At 45.4% G+C, this 12,025-nt stretch overlaps 1 protein-coding gene across 4 annotated transcripts in view; it reads right to left on the minus strand.

The window, feature by feature from the left end:
- The window catches only part of MAPKAP1 (MAPK associated protein 1), a 109,079-nt gene that overhangs the window by 38,816 nt on the left and 58,238 nt on the right, over positions 1–12,025 (minus strand). For all 4 annotated transcript variants that reach the window (XM_075716635.1, XM_075716636.1, XM_075716634.1 and 1 more), the window contains one exon: positions 8,942–9,051. In XM_075716635.1, the coding sequence (XP_075572750.1) occupies positions 8,942–9,051 (110 nt within the window). The remainder of the gene's footprint in view (positions 1–8,941; positions 9,052–12,025) is intronic.

Consider the following 12,025-nt stretch of genomic DNA (forward strand, 5'->3'; position numbering starts at 1 on the left):
CAGAAGCGAGCCCCTCCGAGGAGCAGCTGCAGGACCGGACATCCAACCCCTCACCGCTCCTGCACGGCAGAACGGGGAGAAGGCCGGGCCAGCGGGGGGCTATACGTTTCATTTACGCCTTTTTGACTACACTGCCTCTTTGGTGAAAGGGGGGCAGCAAGCAGGAGAGTCTTGGCCAAGGATCTACAAATATTGATGTTCCTTTTAATTTAAATCCTGCTAATATAAACAGCTTAATACAAGGAAAACCAGGATTTCTGAACTCTTTCCAGGTAAAGCCATTTGTAACTGGGGGCACAAGACTCTGCAGGGATGCTACAGCCATCCAAAAGAAAGCGCTGAAAGCCAAAGAACCTCAAAACTACCATTAAGCAGAAAGGCATGCACGTAAATGCAAGGAAACACAAATTAATTGGCTTTTCACTGTCACAGATGTTGGGGCTTCTATCTCTTTAAGAGTCGGAGCAAACATATGCATCGCCTACTCTAACATATTGACTTTTAAATTTAAGTTACCGTCTTCAATGACAGTATCAAACTTCCATGACAGTTTATTCTAATTGCGGTTCATCTCTTCAAAATACTTTAATCACAGGGCTGTAGCTTCACATGGTTTCTTTCATCTTCCTAATTCTCCTTTTTTATATATATAAATAAATACACATATACATGCAATAACCCTGCCAACACCTTTCCAGCCGTTTGTTTTTGTCCCATTCCCCTGCTTACAAAGGTGGGGATGGGAAGCAAAAGCGAAGCGAGACCCACGGCTCTTCCAGCAGCAAGAGCAGCCGAGGAGCGGGATTCTCCGTTCCCAGCCGCCCCAGCCGCAGCGCCGACGCCGCGGCAGCAGCCAGCTGTGCCGCACGCTGGCCTGCGTCAGGAAGGGCTTTAATGGTTCTTCCCTGCCCTTAGCACCTACAGGCCATTAGCTCCTCCTCTCCCGTGCCTTCCAACGCCCCGACAACCACCGGGAACCGGGAGAACAGGTACCGTCGACAGACGCCCACAGTCAGCACGCTTTCCCCATGCTTCATTTTTTCCCCATACTTCATCGTCTCCTGCCTCACGCAACCACCCCCGGGAAAGGGGGGCCACCCCCCTGCTCCGAAGCGGGGCTGCAGCTCGGGGTGCCCCGCGGGGACAGGGCCACCCTGCCCTGAGCCCGCAGGGTCCTGCGCGGCGGCCGGAGACGGGCTCCCCGGGACTCTGCTCCCGCTGGGAGCGAAGGCTCCCAGCAAGGTGCCTTAGGGGCTCCCTGCAGCCGGGCACCAGCATCTTCATCCTCTGATGGAAGAAACACATTTATTGACGGAGAGTAACAAGGAAACGTTCCGCTAATGCCAAGAGCCACCTCAAGGCAACCAACACACAGGAGTCCAAGGAGTTTAACCTATCTAGGAATTTACAAGAGTTATATTCTGTTTTGGGGACTATCAGGGATATTTTTAAAAGTCACAGCGCTACGCTTCTTTAAAGACGTAATTTTCAGTAATTTAGAAATGAAAATGGAGATGTGTACATGATGGGAAGCAGAGTCTGGGTTCAAAGCCTAAGGCGGTTTCCGGAGAATCATTCTGCACGTGCAACAGACCCCGGGCCCTCGCTCTAGAGAGCAGATTCGCCGAGGACCCCGCAGAAATACATCTGCCTTCACAGCCGAAGGCGACCTGCTCCATGGAGAGAGCAAATCTGCGTGTTGTAAATGTGTAAATGTCCTGCTCTTCACTGCCAGCCTCCCCTGCCTGCAGCCACCGCTGCACTGGGTGCTGCCGCCCCGACCCGCTCGCCTCCCCCTCTCCGGCCACGGGGACGCGGAGCCGTCGGGAATGCCGGCACTTCGGGAATGCCGGCTCTCTTCAGCATCTGCGGGAGGTGGGAGCAAGACAAACTGAATACGGCACCGCAGCATCAAGACCAAGTATTTAGAAACATAACTGCTGAGACACTCCAGGAACAGGAAAATCGTGGGACGGGTTTAAATGAAAACCTCGTGCGCAATTTCCCTTGGGCCTGGCGGGGTGCTTGACAATAAGCGGCTTTTCACACAAATAGTGTCTGCGCGTTGCCGTTTTTGCTTATGTCCCGTGTAAGTTTTGAATAAAATGTGTTTATAAACAGAAGCAAGTTTAAGACAAGAAATTTGATATTAAAAGCGGTGCCGAGACTGATGTTAGAAAGTGAATTTTCAAGCAAAACTCGGCACTCTCTTCCCTAGTTGCTTTCCGAATGGAAGATGAGCCTCATGCAGCACTATTTTGAGCTTCTGTTCTCCAAGTTCTGAAGGATAACTTAACAGCTTTGTGTGAACAAATCTGAAACACAGGAATAATAAACCATTACAAAACATGGTTTTGTAATAGACTGTGCTCTGAGTCACCTCGTGGTGGAACAGATTATTTTAACTGCCCTTTGCAGCTATAACTCCTTTGATTCCGTTGTAGAGACTAAAATACGATATGGAGACGCTTATTTTTATGTCCTACTCCTGTTTCTTGAATTTTTCCTCTTTCCTTATTATTCAGCTTCCTGTGGCAGTGAGATAATACGCTTATCCAGACTAGTACGATTATTTTAGACTATTTTTGGTCACTTTACACATTTTAAAGAATGCAAAAAGCACTAGTTGACAGCTGTTAGGGACTTGAATGTTATTGTAAAGCAGCTGTTTTCATTTATAGAAAAAGTATTAGTCTCTCTCCAAACTGAACAGAATACTAAGTTAATAACTCTCACTCTAACCTACGGAAAATACAGGTCATGTCTGTGAAATGTTGGCAGAAGGTATTGTTTATAACTATTAAACTCGTACAGCATTTTGTTCTTGAAAGGATTGAGCATTTGTGGTTCAGGGATGTTTGCAGTTTGAAGCAGCTATTAAATAATAATCAGTAGCATGTTCACCCTGCAAAGAATTTCTACTTAAAATCAGACAAGATTAATCAGACAAGGCTTCTCTGTTCACAAGAAATTTCAAATGAAGAGAGGCTGACATGGACCAGAAACAGGCAGGATTATTCTAACGTTTCAGCATTTTACATTGTTTAGTTTTGTCTCTCATTTCCTTCTAAGAACATTCGGTGTTTATATACTGACATCAATGCTTAATTTGTTTGAAAACAAAGCCTCTGTACACATTCTCTCTGCATTCTTATTTACTTTACATTAGTATTTATAGTCCATTCAGTCAAGCTCTGGAGGAAAAGGCAACTGGCATCCCAGAGAATGTATCTGTTGACGAGCAAAAGGAATGAGACCGCTCAAAGGCGAGGAAGGTAACTTTCAAGTGTACATATAGTTCCTGCACATATTTAATTCGGGAATCACCATGGCATCACGATACATAAAGTATCAAGAATGAAGCAATCATCTTTCTTATGCTCTTAAAATTGTAAGCCATGCAAACATATTTTGTAGAAAATACTGAATGCGGCCTTTAGTGCAGATAGGAAAAGCCTGGTAAGATCTACTCGCCTACTGCACATCGGGGGATGCTGTCAGAGCCAGCCTTAGCTGTGCTCTGGTATCTGAACATAACGGGCTCTGCGTCTCCTCTTGGAAAAACTGTGCTCTCCTTGGTCCAACCGAGAGCCTTCCGAAAAAGTAGGATTTAAAGTGTACATCTACCATAACCGAAATTCCTAGGCTAACACGTAAGTATCGGTAAAAGTAAGACCAGCAGAAATACCCACCAGATTCACTGTGTTGGAAAATCAGTTAGCGGTAAAGCAAATCAAGTTATATTGATAATGGCATTTTAGAGTTATGCAACGTGATCTGTATGACCTACAAAACGTTCTCTGCAAAGCATGAGGGTGGGATTTTAAAAGCATGCCCAATATCTACCCTTTTTAGAAGTTAATATTAAGACTCTTACTGATTTCTAGGGAGCAGAATTATACCAAGTACTAAACCACCCAAATCTCACCTTCTAAAAAGGCTTTTCAAGACTCCATTATTATATCTGTCCAAAATCCAGACAGCACCATATCTGACATTTGCACTGATAAATTCAGGAAGAACAAGAATTCTTACGCTCATGATTTCAAGCATGTGATTCCCTTTCCGTAGATCTGCCACGCTGCAGACCAATTTTATATTTAAACTGTCAGCTGCTGGAGCGCTCACAACGTTCAAAAGCATTCTCAAAGAGATCTAGACGTGGCAAGTTTCTACAAAGCAAGCCTTAAACTACGTATGGATACCGGGGCTCTCTACGGGGCCACCATCCCCGCACACCGGCACTGCCCCAGCCGACGCGATGCGCGCAGCAAGGGCCCCGCAGCACGGAAGGGAGCTTCCAGCTTTTCCTGCCGTGGGTAGGGCGTCACCCCATCCCTAGACCCGTTCTCTCCCATCCTGGCTATTCTGAGAAAACTCTCCTGCATGAGAGGTGCCACCGAGCCTCCCTCAAGGTGGCCCGCGGCTGGATTAGACCAGTCTCCTCCGGGAGCTCATTCCACAACGCAGAGTGCTTTCTTTCCAGCTCTCAGGTAAAATATGCATGTGCAATACGTGCTGCTGAGCACACGATAGGTTAAACACATTGATGATGAAGTATTCTACTTAGTTATTTTTCATTACCGTAAGAAAACATCAATTACATTTTCTATTTTATGAGCGTACACAAGGGAATCCATTACAATAACAGAGAGGTTATATGGCCGCTTTTGCTGCTTCTTTCCTAAGCAAAAAGAACAGTTAGCTTTTAAAGACAATGAAACCAGCCCAGAGAAAAGCAACGCCCACCAGCATATCTGCACAGACAGTTCCTATCCTGATTTATCCAGCCTGACTCCAACTAATTAAACATCTGCCTCAACAATTTCCTCTGCAGATTTATCTTCTCCAGTATGTAGCACTGACTGGTTGTTACAGGCTTTTCCCTAACTTGCAGCCATTCCCATGCACTTCTTCCAGTCGGTTACTGGGGCGCGTGGCAAGAGGTGACGCAGTATTCCCATTAACCCCCTGCTGCCGCCTGTTGTGGGACAGGACAGCGGGCTCCCAAAGCACGGCTTCAGTACAACCGTGTCCTCTGCGGAACGACTCAAGGGCCGCAGTGCTCTCGGCTGTACCACACGCAGGTCATTTTACCCCTGCATTTCCTGTTGAGTGACTCAGAAAGTAGTATTTAAAAATGGTCAGAGTTCATACCTCTCAGGCAAAAGCCTTGTGACACCAAGAAGGGAAAACTGCAAGGAATGTGAAATAGTTTGACTAGTTCACCATAATCTTATCTAACATAATATCTAAATAGAGCTAGGCACGATCAGAATATTGCTTCCATTTCTTTCATGCCACTATGAAACAAAGGTTGTACCCAACTTCTATCTCCTTCTACTGACCTATATCTTCCTGCAACAAATAATCTTTGGCTTGAAGTTAAATTCCAGTCAAAAGTTTTTATTCTGCTTTAGTATTTACAAGAAATGGGATTTTGAAATAAACACTTTTTTTTTTTCCTTCTTTTTTTTACGGGCATAGTTCACACTACAGCTACACGAACGCTGGTGCGTGTGCTGGAATGGAACATGCGGAAACCTGGGCTCTGCGCGACCCTTTGTCAAGAGAAACGTTCTGTGTCGTTATCAGCCTCGTGCTCCAGGAGGTAGGCAAGGGTTGGTCGCTGCAAGGATGGCAACGGCAGTTTTAAACAGAAATCAAAAATAGAGAAGCTCAGAAGGTCACTGACTCACAGAGGTGAGCGAGGCTTATAGATTTGCCGGAACTTGCAACTCAATCACTTGTTGAAAAACCCACTTGTAAGCTGCAGATTACTGGCTGAATAAAATATTTAGAGAAAACGAGCCTAGTATTTTAGCCCTGGTCATGCTGGAACATCCCCTTCCTGACTACACAACAGAAATTCTTCAATTTCTTCCTCGCCCAAAACAGCCAACCAAGGTTTGCATTTTCCTACAAACATAGGAGCAATTTGAAAAATGTCATGTGAGTCAGTGGTGAAAATAGGTCAGAAAGCAATTTCTTCTACAAGTACTTGAAAACAGCATAAGCTATAAACATAATAAATTCATTTGTCCTGTGAAGACTGGTCTGGAGGCACACTGAAAACGTGCTGAAAAGTTCACAGGCATTCCAGTTTTATTAAACTATTACAAAAGCTTTAAATAAACACGTTAAGTCTATTTCTGGTTAGTACTTTTTAAAAATCAGAACAATCAACTTAAAAGGAAGCGTTGCTGAATGAGAAGAAATGCTTTTCCTAAATTATGTCTTATCTTTTATTCAGAACTTTGACATCCTAATCCACTGCTTAATAATGACTTGAACTACAATGGCACAGGACCGTACCGTGCTAATAGTCTGATCTCAAATTCCATTTATCTGTGCATCTCACAATGAAAGTAAGAGGCATATCCACTCCAACTATGAAGAATCTGCTGGTAGACGAAGAATGATGACAAACCCTTTTTCTACGCCCGCTCCAGTCTATCCATGCCCACTGCGGTGGCATCCGGAGCGTTAACGGTCCTTTAGCCCAGGCAGCATTCCCACCCGGTTCCGCTAACGGGGCCCGCGGAAGGCTGGGATCTGGAGGGCAGTGCAAGCAAGAGCATCCTCCTGCGCAGGCAGCTGCCATCTCTGCTCTTCTAAAGATGAGAGGCGAGACCCTTCAAACCCCCCTGTTCCCCCAAGTCTGCTGACTGAGGGATCACAGTTTTGGGTAAGGGAATAACTGGGAATAAGGGAGGGTTTGGATAAGGGGCGACAGTTTAAATAAAATAATTTAATTTATGTATTAACATAAATACCTAATCTGAGAAGTCCCTTCACCCATGTGACAACATTACACGACAACTTCAATAATGCATTATGAGTGCTCACCAACATTTAAAAAACCAAACCAAAAGTTGAATATTTCATTTATGCAATTCAGTAATAAGGGAATTCAAGCAGAAACCTTTCCCTAGAGTGGTAACTCTTCTCGCAGTGACTCCCATTCATGAAGCGTACAACTGCAGGTCCTAATTCTGGACGTATCTATACACGAGATTAAACTGAAATCTGCAAGCAACACCGACAAAATTTCAAGAAATCCAATTACACGTTCAAAAGTAAATACACCTGTAAGTAACCAAAAGGTTTTTAGTTGTGACTTCTATTGTGGTTATATCCACAGCAGGGATGATGGTCATATCTCCAAGAGGTGAGATGGCACATGGATAATTTATAAAAGAGTAAATTTAAATGATTTCTTATATAATCTAAAAACCCCCAAATGATACATACATGCTTATATACCCTGATACTACAAAGGTTTCTGAGCAGGAGTGCCAAGACAGTAGAAATGAATGTATCAGCTGAAGGAATAAATGACAGGTCCATTCCGTTTCTAAACTACTGAGCAAAAGTAACAAAATAAAAGCCAAACCAAATTTCAAATGGACAAAGAGTAGAACATCTGTTACACGAAGGAGGAAAGTAGTTTAAAGACTGAGCTAAGTGAAGCCTTTAGCCACCTCCCTTCAGGGAAGAGAAATCTGACCCCAGGAAATAAATAAAAGTCACCCAAAAAGTGAACAAAAGAGGTGTTCGAAAAAACCAGAACACCATTCATCGCAGCTAACGACTTGTTCATTATGAGTGATGATGGATAAAGACTTCTCACGCTGAGATGAAATCAAGATTTATATGCATTGTTTCCTCTCCCAACTTGTGGGAAGATCATCATCATTTAATTCTATCTCTGCGGCCAGTGATGGGCATCCAGAGAGCTGGTTATCAAACGGCGCAGTCAGCTGGCAAAGGCTGCACCGTGCAGTTGGCACATCTGGACCGAGCCGCCACAGCCCAGGGTGAACAATGGCTCCTGGCCAGCGGCCAAATCGCTGCAGACGCTGGCGGGTCTCATCTACAACCACCCCTACCAGCATATCCCGCCCCCCCCCCCCCCTTTTTTTTTTTTTTTTACGAGAATCAGATTTTCATTGCTTCATTCAATTGCTCTCCTCTGCCATTTTTTACAGCTCTTATCGTTCCCTTGGAATATGGCCTTGAGACAGCTCATCCGTGTCCTTCACTGTGTTATCTCTTCTAACTTTTATTAAAACTTCAGCTCTCATCTGAAGATAGCTAATTAAATCCATGACAGATTATACACTCGTTTAAAAACTGCACTGAACTACTTTTTCTAAAGAGAACAGGGTTTATTTTCTTTTCCCATAGTTAAAACTAAGGGTATATAAGGAGGTTTCATTCATTTACAAAGACAAGATCCTTATCTTTACCTAGTATATAGATAGGTTTATATTAAAGTTCCTTTGTTGCGTGACAAGACTCGCTGCAATTTCTCACAGTAATTATTTCTTGTTGCTAGAAAGATCTCTCAGCCTTATACTTTTGAAATATATATATACTAACGTATCTGTGAACGCACATTTACACCCTGGAAAAGCATTGCTCTAAAATACAAATGCAAGTACTGTAAATTTTCTTTTTTGAAATGTTGGTATGTCTTAACTATAATAGTACTGCTTTGACAACATTGCAGAAAGTAAATTTTTCTTCTTCTCTACAAGTAACGATGAATCCTTTAAATTATTTAAAATCATACTAAGCATAATTTTCTTACATAAATTAAAAGTATGCAAATTCTATCAAGGACTGGTCTTACTGTACTTCCACCCATCATCTCAAATCACCACTAGCTGGACTTGAATGCAAATGGCTTTGTTATCATAAATAAATATTTGCAGTAATGGATATACTGCTCTGCAGCAAACATTACGCAGCTCCTCCACTGTCTGCTTTTTGCCAGCATCCAGAACACAAACCTGTGCACACTGCTTCTGAGCGGTGCTGAAAATCGCAATACCCATGAAGAAAATGGAGCATCTTTCACAACAGTTAAAAAGAGATATAAAATATGCTCATGGAAAAACACCCTACCCTCTAGAAAACATGATAAAAAACCCACCTGAGCCTCTCTGTGATCCCTTCCTTCTCTTTAAGGCCTTTTGTAAGATATCCTTCATGGTGACCTTCATACTGTCCACCTGAATAAGTGAGAATCCATGAGCAGCATTTCTGCAAGACAGATGCACATGCATTTTTACAAAATAATCATCATCAGGCAGCTCACCGCAATTGTTGTTAGTTTCAAGCAAAGGACGCGTTAGGCACAACAATTAACAAAGTTGTGCTATCAAAGTAAGTTAAAAGGAGAAACTGAGCAAACTCCCTTAGAAAGGCAGAGACAAAACTGGAGAAAATGGACTGAGGTTCAAGGTGCGTAAGGATTTTCCTAATTTATCTTTGGTTTTGATCAATTTGTGTTCATCATTAAAAAAGAAAAATGAGCAAGTGTACCCGCGGAGCTCCCCAACTACTCGTTATTAAGTACCCGCTAGGCGTTTCCCAGTGCATACAAGAGAAGCAGTTTGCAATGCCATTTTCGTACGCGTCCCGATGGCATACGAACAAATCCCTGAGTGGAAGAACGGCACTCAGAGAAATAAGAGCAGCTTTTCAACGCTATCAATGTATCGCGTTATTTCAAATGTAAGTAATGTGCTTTCTTCGGACACGTTTTTGTGAACATCACGGCACAAAACCGGACGGAAAGGTTTACGACGGCGGGGCACTTGTCCTGGCCATCGCCCGCGGAGTGCACGCGTGGGGCAAACACTGCAGGCAGCACGGGGCTGGTTTCAGAGGCTACGGCCAGCCGAGTACTGTAGTGGCATCACTGGGGAAGCAGAGAAGATGCCAATATAACAGAAGAGATACTGGATTAATATATCAGTAAATTTTGCCCCTTAGACCTGGCAGTCAATCTCTGCTCGTGTCAGTAGATGTCACTGCAGACAGTTAGCACAGGAATTTGAGAGCTGCTAGGCACCCACAGGGAGAGATTTGCACTGCATGGAAAAAAACTGTTTTGCAAAGCTCTCTAGACAGGAGGAGGAGCTTTGTATCTGGCACCTAGGAATTTTAATCAGGGAGTAGAGCTCTATATGAATATCACAGCTGGAATATTTTTAAAAGCAACTGGCAGTCAAAAGCAATCCAAGCAACACAATTACATCATTAAAAAAAAGACCACATTACATGTCACTAAGACACAAACGCTGGGAATACAAGTTCAGATCACTTCAGATGTGGCATCCCTAGCCCACGCTGGGACACAGCCGAGAGGAATAAATGCCATCTTCGAGCCCTCACCATACGTTAACACTTACTCCTGGCCACTGGCTGCAGCGCAGACACTGCGGCCAGCAACCTCCCTGCCTGGGCAAGTGCTGGCCACCAGCTCGCCGTCCTGCAGCTCACTCGCACTCTTCTTGCGGCCATCGGAGCAGCAAGCACACGCCGTGCCCTTTACCCAGCTCACAGCACAGGGCTGCCTCCTTTACCCCAGTTAAGCTTTTCCACTCAACGTCATCTGCCGAGAGAGGCCGAAGAGATGGTCCAGAAATGCACAACGGGCGGTCGTTTATGCATTACAAACAATAAACATGCCTGCCGCGTGGTGACACATCAGATGGGTTTCCAGAGCACCCCGGCTCCCCGGGCAGCTCCCCCCAGGCTCCCCGCCCCACGGCAGGCAGTCCCGCAAGTCGCTGCTCTGAACCGGCGTTTCCTTCTCAGCAGCTGTGAGTTAGTCGCAGCTGAATTTCATTCTCAATTCCCTTTGTTCCTGGCAAAATGAAACTGCCTAAAAGCCCCGAATTTATGTTCTCTGGACCATTTATTATTTATAACTCTATCTTACTAGTCTTCAAACCAAATATTTCCAACCTTTTCATGCATCTACTTTCTCCCTCTCTCTGTCTGCCGTGTGTTTAATACCGAACGAGCAGAACTGAGCCCAGTGCTCCACATGAGGGAGTACCATCCATGTCTGCAGCGGTGAGACGGCCATCCTCGGTCCAGCCCAGGGATTCAGGGCTTTTGACAACGCCATACAGCGAGCAGAGACCTCCCTAAACTCTTTACTGATGAGCAAATCTTCCCTTAAGCTGCCATGGACCCTGCACCGCGCACGAGCACCGCGCACGAGCACCGCGCACGAGCACCACGCAGCATCTCGCCTTTGCCCAGCACCTTCCTGGTCCTTCACCTCGCTTCCTCAAGGCACTGCAGCTCTAGTCCGACCTGACCTGCTGAGCTAAATTTAGTGGGGTTTTTGAAGTGAAAGACCTCTTATACCACACAATGCTACAGGCTTGGGGGAGAGCAGCTGGAAAGCTGCCTGGCCGAAAAGGACCTGGGGGTGCTGGTCGACAGCGGCTGAACATGAGCCAGCAGTGTGCCCAGGTGGCCAAGAAGGCCAACAGCATCCTGGCTTGTGTCAGGAATGGTGTGGCCAGCAGGAGCAGGGAGGTGATTGTGCCCCTGTGCTTGGCGCTGGTGAGGCTGCACCTGGAATGCTGTGTCCAGTTTTGGGCCCCTCGGCACAAGAAGGACATTGGGGTGCTGGAGCGTGTCCAGAGAAGGGCAGCGGAGCTGGGGCAGGGTCTGGAGCACAGGGCTGGTGGGGAGCGGCTGAGGGAGCTGGGGGTGTTCAGCCTGGAGAAGAGGAGGCTGAGGGGAGACCTGATTGCTCTCTACAACTCCCTGGCAGGAGGGGGCAGGGAGGGGGTGTTGGGCTCTTCTCCCAAGTAGTTAGCGATAGGACGAGAGGAAATGGGCTCAAGCTGCGCCAGGGGAGGTTTAGGTTGCAAATTAGGAAAAATTTCTTCACGGAAAGGGTGGTCAAGCATTGGAACAGGCTGCCCAGAGAGGTGGGGGAGTCCCCATCCCTGGAAGTGTTCAAAAAACGGGCAGAGGTGGCACTGGGGGCCATGGTTCAGTCTGGTCTACCCTTGATTGGTTTAGTGTGGGCTTGGTAGTGTAGGCTAATGGTTGGACTGGGTGATCTTAAAGGGCTTTTCCAACCTAAATGATTCTATGATTCTATACTATAATTACAAAAAGGAAACTACCTTTGCACTTTTATTTAAATAACACGATGTTTGTCAAAGCGCTACAAGAAAAGCCTTGCATGCTGGACCCAACC

The sequence above is a fragment of the Pelecanus crispus genome, chromosome 9 (assembly GCF_030463565.1).
Source record: "Pelecanus crispus isolate bPelCri1 chromosome 9, bPelCri1.pri, whole genome shotgun sequence".
Lineage (NCBI taxonomy): Eukaryota > Metazoa > Chordata > Aves > Pelecaniformes > Pelecanidae > Pelecanus > Pelecanus crispus.